This window comes from Hyaena hyaena, unplaced genomic scaffold (assembly GCF_003009895.1).
Source record: "Hyaena hyaena isolate Hyena2069 unplaced genomic scaffold, ASM300989v1 scaffold_898, whole genome shotgun sequence".
In the NCBI taxonomy this organism is placed as follows: domain Eukaryota; kingdom Metazoa; phylum Chordata; class Mammalia; order Carnivora; family Hyaenidae; genus Hyaena; species Hyaena hyaena.
This window is the reverse complement of record NW_024081533.1, coordinates 745,065-764,166: the sequence shown is the minus strand read 5'-3', so window position 1 is coordinate 764,166 and position 19,102 is coordinate 745,065. Positions and strand designations below refer to the sequence as shown.

Sequence of the window (19,102 nt, the reverse complement as noted above, 5' to 3'; positions counted from 1 at the left end):
TGGCAGACAGACCTTGTGGGTAACAAATTCAGATGTGCAGAGTTTCACCCAAGAGAAATTGCACTCTTATTTGGTAAAACATGCCTTCCATCAGAGAAAACTCATGATGGCAGAAGCTATAATTAGCTTTTTAAAAATTGATATAAACAACAGCAACAAAACAGATCAATGACTCAAACCTTCACTGTAATTGTTTACAAGCAAAATAAAAGGCCCATGAAAATAATAACTTCTGTAAAATGAAATTGGAAAAAATGAGTTTATCAGTGCCATCTAGAAATTGATTAAGGAAACAAACTGACTTTTTAGAGTTTGCTCTGAAAATACTGGTTGGACATAAGCTCCTCAGTGTTAGTGTTGTTCAAAAGCATGGAGGCAAAGGTCCCCAGGGTTGAACAGCAGCGCCCACCATTCTGAATCTCCATTCTCACAGCCTCCTGCTTATTGCCCTGCTCTGCAAGGGCCCGTGGATGGGGCTGTGTCCCCAACTCCATGGCCTTCTCACGGATGGGGCCACCCCTCACTCATCCTGGTGTCCTTTGTGCCTGGTACAGTGCTGGTACCGACACTCACCACCAGTGTGCGGATCTTGATCTTCTCGTTTTTGGTGGTCTTGTAGATCTCTTTGAGCAGCGATATGCCATTAGTGATGATGAAGGTGGCGCGGCTGAGCTTGGTGGAGGCATGGATGAGGGCCTCCACAGCCACCAGCTGGTCTACCTCACGCTCAGAGCCACACAGCGCTACCATCATCTCCATCACACCTTTCAGTCCCAGCAGCTGATTGCCCAGGTCAAAGGGGCCTTGCAGGATCCCTGACACTGTCTGAATGGCAATCACGTTCTTGTCCATGTCCTGGGGGTCAAACTTGCCCCTAAAATAGAGGGCAAGGTAGTCAGGAGAACTGGCTGAGGTGGGTGGGAAAAGTGTGGGATTACATCCCAGATTCACCACTCATGTGCCATGTGACCTTGGGCAATTCACTGAAGTTCAGCTTTTTGATCCATAAACTGATCATAGTCTTACTACTTATCAGAGATATGATGAGGACAAGTGACATAAAGAATGTGCCATGAGCTGTGTCCCCTAAGAAGCACACTCAGAGGGGTGGGGATTGACATTTGAGAAGTGTATTAGAGAGAGCTCCTGGGATCAGCTCATGTGGGAGAAGGGAAGGAAGCAAGACTGGACATTGGGACTCTAGGCTGCAACTCAGTCACCAGAAAGCCTCTGCCTGTAATGAGTGCTAAGGCTGGGACACAAGCCCAGGCTATTTCCAGTTGGGGAGAGGGACAAGTCATTGGACGCTGGCCACCCTGGGAAGGGTGAAGCGGCTGTCCCCAGCTGCGGCAAGTCCCAAGGAAAGGTTGCAGGTGAGAGCTGTCAGTCAACAGGCTTCCCAGCAGCTGGAACATTTAGTGGGACAGTACAGCCACAACAACACAAAAGGGCTTACCGTGGAGCCTGGCACACTGCATCATTCTGTGGTGTGACCAAGTCACGCGGTAGCTGGAGCTGGTTACCCCCCTGTCTGGTCCCAGTTCCTTCCCCCAGCAGGTGAGGGCTCTGCCTTGCTCTTGGAATCTACTACCATCTACTCTGTGGGAGAATCTCCACATGGGGATGTCAGACATGAGAGGTCCTCTGATCTTTCAGTGAACTGCCATGGTTGGCTTGATGGGAGGGATCGGGGGAGATGTGCACAGTGGAAATGCAGCTTGTTATGAATGAAAAAGGGTGGTGCAGACTAGGTAGGAGAACCTCAGACAGAGCAGGAGCCGGAGACCTGGGCTCTGGTCCCACATCTGCCTCTGGGGGCGGGGGGTGATGGATGACCTGAGCAAGTCCCTGTCAAAGAGAGGGTAGGCTTTGGAAGCTCTGAGAGCCCCTCCAGTTCTGGCATTCCTCATCTTGTACTTCATCTCTCCACTCAGGGCCAGGGAAGACAGAGCCTTTCATAATCAGTCGGGTCTGCCCTCTGTGCTGGTTCCACTCACCCCGGCCCCTGATGGAGCAGGATAGGGATTACACCCTTGCAGGGGAGAGGGGAGACCCCCTCATGCACCTCAGAGACTCACTCAGCCTCCATGACTGGTCCAGGGATGGGTGACTGGTCCAGGCATGGGCCTGTGCAGAGGCAGCATTCCACAGGCTGGCTGGGAGGGCCTCATGAGGCCCAGCTGGGTGCCAGTTACCAGAACTCAATTCGGGACCTCATGAGAGACTCAAGAAGTTAGCTGCCAAAGCTGAAGCTGAGGTAGAGAAAGACCAGAGGAGCTCTGGAGAGCTTTCAGGGAAACTTTCAGGGGTCAGGGAAAGCTACAGGATTGAGCAGGAGCTGGCAGAACTCAGCTGCTTGGCCAAGCCTGGGAGGCTGAGAATGTTTTTAATGGTTTAAAGGGTTTTTAAAAAAATATGCACTAGAGGGCTGCACATCCCAGCAAATGTAAAGTATTTCCTCTGGCCCTTTAGAGGAAAAGCTTGCCAACCCTTGGAGGGAAGAAAGGAAAAACAGAGTGGTTTCACTCTCCCAAGACTCACCTGGAATACTTTTTAAACATGTAACTCCCTGAGCCACATCCCAGACTCCTGAGTCAAGTAGGGTCCCTGAATTCTAATAATCTAAAGCCTGAGGATCATTGGAATAAAGTGTTAAAAGACCATGTAGCAGTGGGAATGGAAGGCAAAGGACACACAGAAAAAACAGAGACTCAGAGAGAGATTCTGAGTCACAAAGATGGTTGAGTGACAGTGGGAGAGCCAGAATTCCACTCTTGAGAGTCCCAGGCTGCTGTCAAATCTCTGCAAGGGCACACAGTGCTTAAACTTGACAGAGCTAGGTCTCCCTCCTTGATAAGCTGACATTTGTTCCTTCAACCACAGAAGCTTGTGGTAGGTTTAAAATAAGCCCAAAAATATTTTGACACTCTTCTGTGCAAAAGGTAGAGCCGAATTCTCTCCTCTTAAATGTAGGCCATCCTTAATGACTTGCTTCTCATGCATAGAATGTGGTGGAAGTGATCATGTGTGACTTCTGAAGCTAGATTATAGAAGACATTGCCACTTCTGCCTTGCTCTCTCTTGAATCACTCACTCTAGGGGAAATCAGCTACCACATGGTAATGACACTTGGACAGTCTGTGGACAGGTCCACACGGGGAGGAACCGAGGCCTCCTGCTAACAAGCAGCACCAATATGCCAGCCATATGAGGGCACCATATTGAAAGCAGATCTTCCTGCCCCAGTCAAGCCTTCAGATGACTGCAGCCCAGGCCAACATGTGACTCTAAGTTCACAAGAGCCCCGAAGCCAGATCTACCCAGCCTACACATTCTCAAACTGCTGTCATACTGTGAGATAATAAATGGTTACTTACTGTTATTTTAAGCTGTTAAATTTTGGGGTGATTTGTTACACAGTCATTGATAACTGATACACAGCCCAACCCCATGAGGCCTCCGGGAAACTCACGTGATGTACTCCTCACAGATCTTCCGGAAATGATCGCGCTCTGGGTCACAGCGCAGGTCATCGTAGAGCTTGTTGATGAGGATAGAAGCCAGCATGCGGGTGTTGTCAGTCAGAGGCAGGCAGGATGGCAGATCTGGAACCTGTCCCACCACCTTCAAGATCTTCCTCAGGCCTGCAGGACAGATGATGATTAGTGTAAGATCCCTGCTGGGTCTCTCCTCACAAACACACCCTCTTATTCAGTTGTCTTAAAACCAGCTTCTCTCCACCCTGCCTTCAGATAGCACATGGTTTATCCAGAGTGAAGGGCCCTGGAATGGGGCCAAGAGACCGGGGTTCTACACCTGACTCTGACCCTAGGTAAGCAATTTACCTCCCACTGTGTTAGTTGATCTCAGAGGACTGTACCAGTGCTAACATTCTATGGTATAGCCTTCCTCAAATACTATTTGATATTCTCTCTTCCTCAGGTCTCAGTTTATGGAAAATGGGAACACTACTACCTACCACAGAGAGTTTGAGGTCTCAATGAGGTAACATATGAAAACCATCTAGGGCCAATCCTGACACATCCTTATCACTCAGTAAACACTTTCTATTTATTTAGTAAATGCTACATTTGTTTGGGTTTTTTTTTTAATGTTTTATTTATTTGTAGGAGAGAGAGAGAGAGACAGCATGATCAGGGGAGGGTCAGAGAGAGAGGGAGTCACAGACTCTGAAACAGGCTCCAGGCTCTGAGCTGGCAGTCAGCACAGAGCCCGACGCGGGGCTCGAACCCACGAACCGCGAGATCGTGACCTAAGCGAAAGTCGGATGCTTAACCGACTAAGCCACCCAGGCGCCCCAGTAAATGCTACATTTGTTATTTATGATTGCTATCTCTTCTCTTTTCTGTGGAAGAATCTTCAATGACTTCCTATTACCCATCATGTTAATTCAATCATTGCATATTTGTTGAATAAATGAATGAATAAGTGAATAAGTCTAGGAGCACCTTTTAGGTACTGAATACTGAAATAAAGGATACAATCCTCTCCTGAAAAAGCTCTCAATCAATAAGGGACAGTCATATAAAGATTATAATAAGGGGTGATAAGAACAGAAGGTGTGATAACAACAAAGAAAGAGTTATAAATTATTTTGAGCACTTACAATGTGCCATACACATTACCCCATTTAATCCTAACAAAAGCCTACTGGTTAGAAATCATTATTCCTATTTTTCAGAGCAGAAAACCAAGGCATGGGGAAGTCAACTAAGTTGCCCCAAATCATGCAGCTGACAAGTGACATAGCAACGGTGCTTTCCCAGCAACATCTGATTTCAACACCCATGATATTAACCGTTATGTTATGCTCCCTCTGGAATAACTGAAAGCTTGACTTTGGAGCCAGGTTTTAGGAGTGGCTAAGAGTTTCTCAGACCTTAGCTGGCACAGGTAAGTGGGAAGAGGAAGACTCAAGGTAGATGCTGGGAGGCATGAAACTCTAGATGTTACGAGGGAACGCCCAGGGCTCAGGGGAGCCTAGGTGGCTCAGTCGTCTAAGCATCCAACTCCTGATCTCAGCTCAGGTCATGATCTCACCATTGTGAGACAGAGCCTCACACTGGGCTTAGTATTGAGTGTGGAACCTGCTTGGGATTCTCTCTTTCTCTCTGCCCTGTGTGTGCATGCATGCACACTCTCTCAAAATAAACAAACTTAAAAAAAAAATGCTCAGCAGTACTTTTTCTGCAGTGCATACTTTAATTTATTTTTGTTTTGTATTTTATTTTTGAGACAGAGAGAGACAGAGCATGAGTGGGTGAGGGGCAGAGAGAGAGGGAGACACAGAATCTGAAGCAGGCTCCAGGCTCTGACTGTCAGCACAAAACCCGACGCGGGGCTTGAAACCACGAACCGTGAGATCATGACCTGAGCTGAAGCCGGACGCTTAACTGACTGAGCCACCCAGGCGCCCCTGTGCATACTTTACCACCCACACAAAACCACTGGCAGGGCTGGGGAGTAATGGGAAGCAGTTGATGAACCCAAACTCTCCAGCCCAACTCTTAAAGAGAGCCACTGAATGCAACTGCTTCACTAACCACCACCTCCCCAATGCCCACCTCCCATGCTTCCCTTCCATTTTTCCCATGCTTGCCTTGAGCATCTCCTTCCTCTTCTGCTAGGACCTCCTCCTTATCACATCATTGCCCTTGCCTGAACCCAAATGCTCACTTCAGGCTGGATGTCCAGATAGCTCCCAAGGCAAGTCTCCCAGACCAGCGTGTACAACGTATGACCTCAACAAGGCATCTCGTCACTAGTGTAACAGGATTTGTACATTCATGTTATTTTTACCCAGGAGCTACTTATTTTGGTGCCTGGAATAACAAATATTGCTCCCCACCTGCCCTACCCATTAACTATGCGGTTGGACCTAAGTCCTTGTGCTGAGAGAAAGAGGATGGTTGTTCACCTTTTGAAATGTATGCAGAGAAGACCAGAATTGGGGAGGGGAGCAGAAGTGTTGAGGGAGAAGGTTTAAGCACTAGAGTCATTTGTTGAAGTGCACTTTGCTGAGATGTGTGCAAACCAAAGAAGGAAGTGCAATATCAAAAGAGGACACATTTCAAGGTGGTGAAAGCTAATTTGAACCTTGTAGAACAAAGGATGGCCTATATGTCATCAAACCTGTGGGAGTTTATCACAGTAGATTATAAAGCCATGGGTATGATTCTTGAACAATTAAAGTTGATTTGGGAAAAGAGTAATCCCCTGGAGCTGACACATTAAGTGATCGTCTGCTAGAACCTATATATGGGACACCTGATGCCATTTTTCCCTTCCAGAAGGCCTGTGAAGTATTTTGCTGACCACGAGGCTTCAGGAACACTACCCCACAGTTGATGGGGTCCTGTTTGCCTTTGGCATTGCCCCCATTTGTCAGGTAACTCTGCCCAGATGTCTTCTGGTGTGTTTGGACATTCTCTGGGTGTGTTTGGGCCCTGACTTCAGAGCCCAGCCTTGATCTGTATCCTCACCAGCCCACTGGTGGGTTCTAACTGCTAATGTCTTTTCCTGTTTTTTCACCTGGGACTGAAGACTTCTCCCAGACAAAAGCCACACCTCTTCCACTGGCTGTTCAGTGCCAGGTACCCTGGTGCCCACATGAAAGGCTGGACTGAGCCCCAGACCCTCCTGCCTCCTCACCATTATCCACCACATAGATGGTGCGTGAGTTGTCGTGAATGGCAAGGTCCTTCCTGGGGACGTTCTTATTGAGCAGGTTCAGGGCCTGATCCCTGCCCTGGCCAGATACCTTCTTACTGACCAGCATGTCAAGTAGGTGGTTGGTTATCTGCTTCAGGTCCTTCTTGGTGTCTAAGGAAGAAGAGGATGGAGTAAATAGAGAGTAGGGAGTCTCAGGTCTATAGGACCAGGAATGGCAGAGGCTTCTAGAAGGACTCTGGAAATATGGAATCTGCTGCATCCTGGATGTTGAAATTTCCCAGGAGAGTATAGAATTGCCCGTCTAACCCCAAAAAAGAGATAAATCTGTAGACATTATTCCCCAGTGGCCTTCCAGCCACTGTGCACACTGACTTCTACAACAGCCCATGCCATCCTTGAATAGCTCTGGTTCTTAGAAAGTCCTTTATTCCTAGGCATAACTGGCAGGGAGCCAGGAATACTTTGTGTAGCTTTTTATAAACTGATTTAACAAATATTTTCCAGAAAAGAAATTTATACTCCTTACAGACATCTTACTCCCTGTAGATTCAGGCATGCTGGGAGCCTGCATTCAAGCCTCAGAAGGGATGCCAGGTCTTCCCCGCCTGCTAGGGGATTAAAAGGTAAATGCTTTTTCTTGCTTTTGCCCTGCCTGACTTCTCTGTATCTTAGGGATTTTTGTTCTCATTGTAGGTTGGAGCCCAAACAGGCAGGCAGGGAGGCAGGGAGGGAGGCAGGGAGGCAAGGAGGGAGGGAGGGAGGCAAGCAGGGAGGGAGGGAGGCAAGGAGGGAGGAAGGCAGGCAGCGAGGGAGGGAGGGAGGCAGGCAGGGAGGGAGACAGGGAGGGAGGCAGGGAGGGAGGCATTGCCCGATGCGGGGCTCAAACTCTCAAACTGCAAATCATAACCTGAGCCCAAGTCAGATGTTTAACTAACCGAGCCACCCAGGCGCCCCATCTCCATGATTTTGGTTACTGTAGGTAACTCACATAAGTGGAATCAAACAGTACCTATATTTTTGCCACTGGCTTATTTCACTTAGCATAATGTCCTCAAGGTTTATCCATGTTGTAGCACATGTCAGAATTTCCTTCCTTTTTAAGGATGAATACTATTCCATTGTATGGACATGCCACATTTTATTTATCCATTCACTTACACATGGACACTTGAGCTGCTTCCACCTTTCAGTTATTGAAAATGATGCTGCTATGCCTCTATTACTTTTATAATTAGAAAATAAATATAAAAATACAACCAGGCCACATCCACCTATAGGGAATGACCAGTCTAAGGTGTCAACTGAGTTTCCCTGACCCCCACCCCCTTGAAAAAAAACTGAAGAATGTCTCCTACCTAGAACCAGCGCTTCCTCCTTCCCTCGGTGTTCTCGTTTGTCCTCCCCTGACAGAGAGTCAATGATGGCCTGGAGCAGGTTGCAGACGGCCAGAGACATCTCCTCATTCTCCACAGCCATGAGGCTACAGATTCTGTCTATCCGGACTGCATGGAGAACCACTGTGGCCTAAACCCCCAGCAAGAACGAGTCAGCTGCCCGCCCCTCTCTTCCAGCCGCTGTTCAGGTGAGGAAGTGGGTGATAACCATCCCCACCCTGCCCCTGTCATAGGGAAATAAGCCCAGGCAGCCATGCCTCTCGGGGCCCGTGGTCTAGGAAGGCCCTTGACACAAGCCAGGCCCCTCTCCAGAGGCCGAGTTGGGCTGTCCAATACAGTAGACACTTGCCACATGGTAAGTCCACATTAAGATATGCTTTAAGTATAAAATACACACTGGGTTTGGAAGACTTAGTATGATAAAATGTAAACTATCATAGCCTTTGCATTCAGCTCTTTCTCATAAACAACTTTCAATAACGTTATCTTTGCATAAATGCATTTCCAGCTCAAAGGGAGATGCAGAGGATCAATTTTTGTTGATCCAGAACCATACAATCAAGGATGGAGGGGGAGGGAGAGGGGGTGGGGGATACTCTCCACTTCGTATTTGGGTCTGTTTATGCCCCCCACTCACTCCATGTCCACGTGTCACCCTCCAGGTCTTCTGCCTGGCAGCCACCTGTGCCATCAGCCCACACCCAGGCTCTCACCCTCGCACGGTGGCCACTGCACATGCCCGACAGGGTCCGCACAGCCGCTAGCACCAGCTCCGGCCTCTTGGTGTCCACAAGCTGCAGCAGCAGGGCCACTCCATTGTTTTGGAAGATCATCTCAGCCCCTGCTTCTTCACGCCCCAGGACAATGAGGTTGTTGGCAGCCTGAGGAGAGAAGACATGATGAGGGTCATGGGGGAGGTTTGGCTGCCAAGGCCTTGGCCAGGGGCCAAGTGCAGGGACTGGTGTGAGGACTCAGTTTTCAAAACATCTTTTTTTTTTTTTTTAATTTTTTTTTAATGTTTTATTTATTTCTAGCAGAGAGAGAGAGACAGCGTGAGCAGGGGAAGGTCAGAGAGAGAGGGAGACACAGACTCTGAAACAGGCTCCAGGCTCTGAGCTGGCAGTCAGCACAGAGCCCGACGCGGGGCTCGAACCCACGAACCGCGAGATCATGACCCGAGCGAAAGTCGGACGCTCAACCGACCAAGCCACCCGGGCGCCCCTTCAAAACATCTTTATACTGGATTCTTTGCCTACAATCCCACTCCTAGAGACCTAGCCCAAGAACATGATTCAAAACAAGAAACAAAGTAACTTACATAAAGCCCAGCTTGATGAAATATACTGTAGCCATGAAGTCACAAATGAGATCACCCAGCAACTTGGAAAACACATTGGTAAGGTTCACTCTGATTGCACTTACATCAGACAAGACTGTGTATATATGCTTATGGATAAGTACTAAAAAAGTGTTAAATTATTTAAACAAGGAAGCCATTAGACTGAATGGCTTTAATGCCCTTGTAGCTAATGTAAGCAAACCCAAATGGAAGCCTGTAATGTCTCAAGGTTAAGAAATTGAAACTTAAGGGGCGCCTGGGTGGCTCAGTTGGTTGGGCCTCTGACTTCGGCTCAGGTCATGATCTCACGGTTCATGGGTTTGGGCCCCGCGTCAGGCTCTGTGCTGACAGCCAGCTCAGAGCCTGGAGCCTGTTTTGGATTCTGTGTCTCCCTCTCCCTCTGACCCTCCCCTGCTCACACTGTCTCTCTCAGAAATAAATAAAAAACATAAAAAAAAAAAAAAAGAAATTGAAACTTAAGAACAGCCAATCATACCCAATTAGGCTTTCCTAAATAATGTAACTGCTGGGCCTATAGCCAATCAAATACTTTTGTTGCTTTGTTTCCACCCATGTCTTTTCTAGGTAGAGCGTGCCTAACCACTTCCTGTTTTGGTGCTACCCCATTTGAATCAATTTTGCCCAAGTAAACCCTTAAAATTATGAATATGCCTCAGTTTAACTTTTAACAGAAATGAATTATTTTCTTTTAAAAATTTTCCCTTGAATATGGTTTCAGCATTTTGGGTTTGCTTGTTTACCTTCAGGGCAATGTGAAGTTACAGGTGTTCTCAGGGAGGTCGTGGTTGGTGGGCAGAGAGCTCAGGAGATGGGTCTCAAGAGTCCTAGGTTGAAGGACTGATTCTGCTGTGTGCTAGCTATGGGAACTTGGGCAAGTCATGGTACTTCTCTGGGTCCCAGATTCCAAAATTAAGCAGTTGAGCTAGAAAGTTCCCCAGTGTCCTCCCACCCTAGCGCCTTGAGGATACATATATCTTAAATGGCCCCAGATCAGGGGAGGAGGCCTCAGCAAAACCTGAAAGCCTGGAGTTGGGGGAAGAACTCATGAGGGAGAAGGAGAAGGTGAGCAAAGAGAGGGGGCATGAGATGTTGAGGACAAGGCTGATTAGAGACTCCTGGGCAAGTACCACCAGGGCCACCACCACTCTACCAGTCAAGGGCTATGTACTTGTCCACATGTATTATCTGTAACAACTCATTAAGTCTTCACAACGGTTTGTTATAAAAGGTATTTGCATGTTATATGGACTTACTGATCATAAAACTAACAAAAAATTCCCCAAGCATTGTCCAGTTCTTATAATTATAAAACATTCAGGGGCACCTGGGTAGCTGTCGATTGAGCACCTGACTTGGTTTCAGCTGAGGTCGTGATCCCAGGGTCGTAGGATTGAGCCCTGCTTCAGGCTCTGTGTTGGGTATGGAGCCTACTTAAGATACTCTGTCTCTTATCCCCTCTCCCACTTTCACTCAGCTCTCTCTCTCCCTCAAACAAACAAAAACAAAGAAACAAAAACCATTCAGATGTTCAATTTTTTTCTTCTGAAGAAAGACCAGAAGGGAACATTAAAACAAAAACAAAAACGAAAGCAACAAATTTGGCTAAGAGGATGGTATTTTGAGAAAATATTTTCATATTTCAGGATAACTTTTTACAATATTTTATAATGAACTAGAACACAATTTTAACGTGCCATTTTCAGCAGTTCTCAGGGTGGAAACCAGGGTATGTGGAATGAGGCACTTGCCTTGGGTGCTACATTTACAGGGACACCAGAAACCTCAGAAATCAAGATGAATAACGTTTAATGCAATATTTTAAAACATCAAAATCAATGCGATGCAAAAAAATAAAATTCATAGTGAACAAAATCTCAAAAACTTAAATGGAAACTCCAACCCTGCCACATGACTCTCTCCTTATTGGTCTCACCCTAGTCTTGGCCCTTATAGCCTCGATTAGGGGATTTTTCTAAAGTGCTTAACCTCTGGCCCATTTTTGCCCACGTTCTCCAAGGACACGCCCTCCTCTCCCTCCGCAACTGAGCAGGGCGTCGCTGTCCAGAGATCCGGTGGAGCCCGCAGCGGAAGTCCAGCCAAGGGTGGGCGGGGGTGGGGGTGGGGGGTGTCCCGAGTGCGCCCTCTGCTGGCCGGCTGGTTGCCCAGCACTCACCTTCTCCAGCTTGTCGGCTTCACTGTTTTCGTCCAAGAGGATCTCGAACATCTTCTGTACCCTCGAGTCTGTGGAGAACTGCACACGAAGCTGAGGAGAAAGGAGGGAGTGGGGAAGAAGGCAGGCAGGGGTCCACATTCCAGGTGGCTCAGTAAATATTCAGATAGCTACTCTGGGCCCCTACATTATCATTCATTCATTCATTCATTCATTTATTCAACAAACCTTTACTGAATAACTACTACATGCCGGACACTGTTGCAGATGCCGGAGATAGAATGGTGAACAAAATCAAGCCGTCACCCCACAAGGCTTACAGTCTAGTTAAGGTTGCTATGCCATTTGGTCATCACAAGTCTTGGAAGGCTATGGACCATCACCCAAATTTTGCAGTCTGGTAAATAATTAGCTATTACATATTTTTAAAGTGAGCTAAAATAGAACTAGATTTCTAGGATCAGAAACCTGAAGCAGTTTTCAAGCACCTCTTCACTCAATTTAAAACCATTATGTTTGGGGGTGCCTGGGTGGTTCTCTCCGTTAAGCGGCTGACTTTGCCTCAGGTCATGATCTCGTGCCCCACGACAGGCTCCATGCTGACAGCTCAAAGCCTGGAGCCTGCTTCAGATTCTGTGTCTCCCTCTCTCTCTCTGCCCCTCTCCTGCTCGCACACACACTGTCTCTCTCTCTCTCTCAAAAAAAAAAAAAAACATTAAAAACAATTTTATCCATTATGTTTGACTTGTCTCATCCCTCACACCCCGCCCCCAACCCCAGTGCTCTGAGTCTACCATAAAATGACCTAACTGATCACCCACCGCCCCACCATCCCACTCCCACCATTTGCCAGCTCCTTCTGTACCTCCCACTACTTTGTTTTGCTCCTCTACAGTCCTGCCTATTTCCTTCCGGGCTCATTTCCTCCCAGGGGGCCTCTCATTTGTCACCCCTTCTCTGGTCACTCCTCAGTTTTGTGTTTACTCAGCCCCTGAGTCCTCACTCTAGACAGTGTGCTGTGGTCCCACCAGGAGGCTGCCCCAGGCACACAGGACTCACTGAGTCTTGGAGCAAGGAACTTAAGGATCAGTTACCTTCCCACTCTTACAGAGGAGGAACTGATACCCCAACAAATCCCTTAAGGGGCGCCTGGGCAGATCAGTGGGTTAAGCTTCCGACTTCAGCTCAGGTCATGACCTCACAGCTCGTGAGTTGGAGCCCCTCGTTGAGCTCTGTGCTGACAGCTCAGAGCCTGGAGCCTGCTTCTGATTCTGTGTCTCCCTCTCTCTCTCTGACCCTCCCCCACTTGCACCCTGTCTTTCAAAAATTAATAAACATTTAAAAAATTTTTTAAAAAGGAAAGAAAATTGGTAACTAAGCCAGGATGAGGGTTTAGGATTTCTCATCTTTGATCCTAGTTCTCCTCTACCCCACTTCGTTTTCCTAGAAAAGATTTCCTGTTCGTACTGGCTCTATTATCCAGCAATATCCTCCCCTCAGTACTGCTTTTGTCCTCCCAGAAAGAGAGGATGATCACGTTGCATGCATACTAAGTTACAATTTTTTTAAAGCCTCCATCTGGAAATTAAATTTTTTTAAAAAATTACTTTATTTTTTTAACATTTTTATTTATTTTTGAGACAGAGAGAGACAGAGCATGAGCTGGGGAGGGGCATAGAGAGAGGAGACACAGAATCTGAAACAGGCTCCAGGCTCTGAGCTGTCAGCAGAGCCGGATGCAGGGCTCAAACCCACGAGCGAGATCATGACCTGCGCCGAAGTTGGACGCTCAACCAACTGAGCCACCCAGGCGCCCCATCCATCTGGAATTTAAAAGACCGGTGTTCTAGTTCTGGCTGGCTTGTCCCCTGGAACAAGCATCTCTGATCACTCGAAGATGGGTGCGTCTGCTCGGCTGTTCTCTGGCGCCTGCGTGCGCCATGCATTCACTCCATCCATGAGTGTGGAGGTAGGGTTACACCTGCTCTGATGTCCTGCTTCCCTAACGTGTCTGCTAGGAGTGGGGGGAGGCAGCCAAGGCTTGTGGGTAGGGGTCCAGCTCACCTTCTCCTGAATGCTGGTGTTGAGCCTCCTCAGTGTCTCCTGGAAGTTTTGGTTCCGTGGCTCGAGGGTCGCACAGCGCTGCACATCCTTGAAGGCCTGGTCCAACTTCCCCAGATGCTCCAGTGCCTGGCACCTCCGATACAGAGCCTTGATGTCCGAGGAGTTGATGTCGATAGCTAGCGAGGGAGATGGGGCCTCAGGGGGTACCTGGGGTGCAGATCACCTTCCACCCTCCCCTGCCACTGTCCTCAATCCCAGGGCTGTTGTGTCTTCATTGGAGTTTATCCACCCATGTGGGCTATCTGGCCCCAGGCTCCTCTTTGTGAGGGAGGCAGTAAGAATCATAGTCTGAAGGGAGCTTAAGGGTCATCTCATCCAGCTCCTGATGTTTTAGTCTCTGCTACCCTATGATCCCAGCCAAGTGCTCATCCAATGTATACTTGCATACCTTCAGCAATGGGGAACTCCCTCCTACCCAAGGCAGCCAAGCCATTTCTTTCCATCAAGAAAGTCCTGCCCTCTTCCAACCTGAAATATATCTCCCATAACTTTGCCCTTTTATCCTAAGTCCAGCCCTGGAATTCCTGAGATGAAATCCAATCCTTCTTCCTTGTGACAGCCTTTTAGGTATTTGAAGGCGGCTCTCTATCCCACCTGGGAATTGCCTTCTCTGAGCTAAATATTGCCTCTTCCCTCAACTGCTCTTCACAGGGTGTATTTCCAGGCCCCTCTCCAGCTGGTTCCCTCCCTTCTGAGCTCACTTCACACTGTCTCTGTTTCTCCTAAAAGAACGGCACCCAGATCAAAAGTCAACACTTGGAGCCAAGAGAAGCCTTCCCATTTTGACAATGTGCTTAAGCCAACATTGACTTAAGTGTAAGTTGAAGTTAGTTAAGTTTACAGTTTTGCCCAGAATGAGCATACCCTAATTTACAACAGAGTGTGTGTCATTACCAAGACATGAGGATTTCTGGGAACATCTTTTAATAAAAGAATCTCCCAAGGGGCACCTGGGTGTCTCAGTCGGTTAAGTGTCTGACTTCGGCTCAGGTCACAATCTCACTGTTCATGAGTTCGAGCCCTGTATTGGGCTTTGGGTTGACAGCTCAGAGCTTGGAGCCTGCTTCGGATTCTGTCTCCCTCTCTGCCCTTCCTTGGCTCACTCTCTTCTCCCCCTCCACCCCACTCAAAAATAAACATTAAAAAATTAAAAAAAAAAAAAGAATTTCCCTCAACCTATGATTTAATATATAATTTGAGTTGCAAAAATCCAATTTAGAGATGGGTTGTCTGGACATCCGAAGCCCCACCTACAATGCCTAGGATGGCATTTCTACAATCTGTAATTCCCTCGATTGACAAAGAGCCTCTTAGACAAAACAGGGGTGCTTGGGTTGGGTGTGGGGAGAGTGGTTGGGGGAAGGGCACTCACCTCTTGAGGCATCTGACGCCGCCTGAACATAGCTCTCCTGAGAAATGGGGAAGGAGAAGGGGCCGCTGTTAATGCAGGCCCAGCACAGAGATGGCCAGAGAGGGTTTGCTGGGGAGCTGCTGGCTCTCAGGGAACTAAGGGCGGGCCCCTCGCTGGGTATGGAAGAACAGATGAGCTCTGGCATTAGGTAAACTTGGGTTTGAATCCAGCTCTGCTACTAACTGCCTGGGCGATTTCAGAGAGTTGCTGAGCCCTCCGAGCCTCGAGTTTGTTTAATCTGCAATATGGGCATGACATGAGCAGCTGACTCACAGTGCTGTTAGTAAGAGGCCGTGGAATAACATAGAAAAAGCCCCCAGTGTGATGCCAGTTCCCATTAGGCTGATTCCCAACTGGAGGAGTTTCTGTCTCCCAGAGGAGTGGGTCAGGCCATGGGTTCAGGAAAGCAGTGGGAGGTGCCCTTCTCCCCCCTGAGGGCTCCAGGGAAAAGAGCTGGGACAATGGAGCTTAAGGGTCTGATGCCCAGCAGGATGGGGGGCTGCCTTCACCCCTGCCTCCCAGCCCTGGCCGTCAGCCTCCCCCGCTGCCCACTCCAGACCGTTTTCAGGCCACAGGCTGCCCGGTTCCGATAGAGTGTGGCCAGCAGGGCCTTGTCCTTAGTCAGCTTCAGGGCCTGGCTGTAGCTCTTGGTTGCGGCCTTGTAGTCCTGGAGCTGGAAATGCCGGTTCCCTTCCTCCTTCAGCTGGACTGCTTCGGCCTCTGCCATCTGTCAGGACAGGGGCAGCTCAGTCTGGCCACCCCTTCACTCCAGACCTCGGGCCAGATTCCCAGCCTGAGGTCTGGGGCTCCAGGGCCACCTCCTACTGGAATGGAAGGGAGGGTTCTGCCTGGAAAGGACCCACTCCATCACCCCCAAGTCCATTGCTCAGGACATTATAGCATCTGCTTGCAGAACAGCATGGCTGAAGGAGTCTTAGAGCCTCAGTGCCTCCCTCTCCCAGTTGGACAGGTGAAGCCACCATGCCGAAGGCCTGAATTCTCACTGCAAGCCTTGAAAGTTCTTCTCAGTCCCTCCTCTCCCTCCCCAGTCTAAGGAACTCTCCAGATGGGCTCACTTTCTCAGAGGACGGTGCTCCTGGTCTGTTTTCCTGTGATGCTGCTCAGCTGAGCTCCCTGTGAAGCCCCCGCCTCCCAGCCACCAAGCCTTAGTCTGCCCCCCTCCCCCACCCAAGAGGTTTTATCACCCCTGCCAGTAGCTCCAGACCATATTTGGCCACAGGGGCAGGTGCCCCTGGAGTCTGTCATTGATACTCAGGGCCCTCCTCCTCCCCAGAGTGGATAGTCATTAGCACGTGAAAGTGCTGACTAACCTCTGTCCCAGTGTCCTGCTCAGGGGCAGTCCTGGACTCGGGCACTCATATCACAAAGAGCGAGAAAGATCCAGAAGGGAGGGAGACACAGCTATAATTCCCCTTCTCCCCCTCCATCCCAGATAAACAATCTCCTCTCCCTTCCCCCAACCACTGCTATTTTGGGAGCAGAGTGACAGCTGAGGGGCTGGCAGACTTGGAGCAGCTGCCCAGGTCCAGGACCAACTGGAGACTTACAGAAATGCCCTTCTGGAAGGAAGGGCCTCTTCCAGTTGCCCACAACTCCCAGACCCCTGCAGCACTCATTGTTGAAATGTCCCTCCTTTTCTGAAAGACAGAGGGGCTTACCAGTTCAAGTTTGGTGTAAGTGGGTGCATTGTTTTGGTTTGCAGGCCTTCTCCTGTGTCCCCCATCCATGTGGAGTGGATGCATTCAACCTACCTCTCCCAGCAGACGGAGGGGGGTGGGCTCTTCATATCCCCCACTAGACTATAGTCTTCTCTTTGAGCAGAGCTAGGTCAGCCTGGAATTTCCTAAGTCCAAGTACTGTACCTCCCATCCACCTGGGAATTTTCCTGAGACAAGCTGAGTCTCTCTCATCATAACAGGGTCTTCTTGGGACAAGAACTATGTTTTTACCACCAAAACAGGTCTCCCCTGGGGCAGGACTTGTTTCTTCCCATCTGACTGAGGGTTCCTGGGACAAATTTGAGTCTGTTCCTACTTGGACTCAGAAATCTCTCACCTCCCAGTGTCTCCAAGCCTAGGCTGTGAGCTCCCTCCCACAGGGCAAAGACAGCATCTCATGCAGTTTGACTTCCCCTGGCACGGGGGCTGGCAGAGTCAGTGCTCAATGCAGGCTTCTTGAATGAATGAATGGAAGGATGGATGGATGGATGGATGAATAGTGTCTTCATGCTGACGCTTTTCTTCATTTACCACCATTCTGCCCCCTCCCCCCATACATATTCAAACCTACCTGACCAGGGAAGAGAAATGCACTGAAGAAAAAGCACAGGTGGGTCACCCACACTAGATTCTGCTCTTTGCTCTGCAACCTTGGCCACACAGCTATGACCCTGGACAGATTCTACTGCCTTGCTGGACCCAAGACCCAGCTCTGATGCATATTTGTCTGTTGCATATTTGTTGACTGAATAAATAAATGAATGAATGGAGGAGGGGATTCCCTGCCATCATGGTGTCCTAAACCCTGAGTTCCTTTGTGGGGCAAGTGCTCTGTAGTAATGAACTAATGTGATAAAGGATCCTGCCACTGACAGAAAACTGAAGTTCTCTGACTTTAGGTCTTAGGAATCTTAGATTCGGATCCTGACTCAGCAATTTACTCCACATCAATTCTTAAGCATTAACTATGTAGCAGGAACCGTGAGTGACAATGGAAGGAGAGACCACTCATGAGGACAAGGATTTGTGTCTATTTTGTTTACTTACATATTTCAAGTGGCTATCACAGTGCGTACATAGTAGGTGCTCAACCATATTTGTTTGAATAAATGGATGAAATAATTCCATGGATCTGTGATTTCTAAATACAAAGAATACCAGGATATTTTGAAAACACATAATAGAGAAACATGGCGTTGTTTTTAAACAAAAGTTTCCTGAGTGAAGGATTAAATGAGTTAATATATGTGGAGTCCCTAGAACAACATCTGGCAGAGACATTTGTTGAATGAATGCATGTAGATTTCAGACAAGACTTGAAGAATGAGGAACTGTCCCTGTCTTCAGCTGCTCAAGCTGCTATAACAAAATATCATAGACAGGAGGCGCCTGGGTGACAGTAAGTTAAGAGCTGACTCTTGATTTTGGCTCAGGTCATGATCTAGAGGTCAAGAGATTGAGTCCTGCATCAGGCTCAGCACTGAGAGTGGAGCCTGCTTGGGATCTCTCCCTCCCTCTCCTTTTGCTCCTCCCCTGCTCTTGCTCTCTCTCTCTCTGTCTCTGTCTCTCTCTCTAATAAATAAACTTTAAAAATACCTCCAATGGGATGGCTTGAATAATTTTTCCACAGTTCTGGAGTCTAGAAGTTTTAAGATCAAGGTGCCATCAACATTGGTTTCTGGTGAGGCTTCTCTTCCTGGCTTGTAGATGTCTACCTTTTCACTGTGTCTTCATATGGCCTCTTCTCCACGTGAAGAGAGGGGAGGGAGGCAAGAGAGAGAGGTAATATCTGGTATCTCTTCCTTCTGAGGACACCCATCCTATCAGACTAGGACCCTACCCTTATGACCTCATTTAACCTTTATTACTCCCATATAGGCCCTATTTCTAAACATAGTCACGTTGGGGATTAGGGCTTCCACATATGAAGGGGGGGGGGGCGGTGGGACACAATTCTGTCCATCAAAGTTCCAGATAGAGAAGTCTGCATGTACAAAGGCACTGATGTAAGAAGGGTCATGCCTTGGAAGAACTAAGCAAAAGTCAGAAGAATTTGATCTTAGAGAGGAGTGGGGTCATCTGGGTGGCTCAGTTGGTTAAGCATCCAACTTCTGCTCAGGTCATGATCTCATAGTTTGTGAGTTCGAGCCCCGCGCTGGCCTCTGTGTTGACAACTCAGAGTCTGGAGCCTGCTTGGAATTCTGTGTCTCC

At 48.4% G+C, this 19,102-nt stretch overlaps 1 protein-coding gene across 3 annotated transcripts in view; it reads right to left on the bottom strand.

The window, feature by feature from the left end:
* Positions 1-15,879, bottom strand: part of UNC45B (unc-45 myosin chaperone B) — a 29,165-nt gene extending 13,286 nt beyond the window's left edge. For all 3 annotated transcript variants that reach the window (XM_039220624.1, XM_039220625.1, XM_039220626.1), the window contains exons 1-9: positions 15,712-15,879; positions 15,114-15,150; positions 13,682-13,857; positions 11,621-11,710; positions 8,801-8,968; positions 8,049-8,217; positions 6,673-6,843; positions 3,473-3,644; positions 574-874 (exon numbers count right to left, since the gene is read on the bottom strand). In XM_039220624.1, coding sequence (XP_039076555.1) covers positions 574-874; positions 3,473-3,644; positions 6,673-6,843; positions 8,049-8,217; positions 8,801-8,968; positions 11,621-11,710; positions 13,682-13,857; positions 15,114-15,150; positions 15,712-15,879 — 1,452 coding nt within the window. The remainder of the gene's footprint in view (positions 1-573; positions 875-3,472; positions 3,645-6,672; positions 6,844-8,048; positions 8,218-8,800; positions 8,969-11,620; positions 11,711-13,681; positions 13,858-15,113; positions 15,151-15,711) is intronic.
* Positions 15,880-19,102: the final 3,223 nt, after the last annotated feature.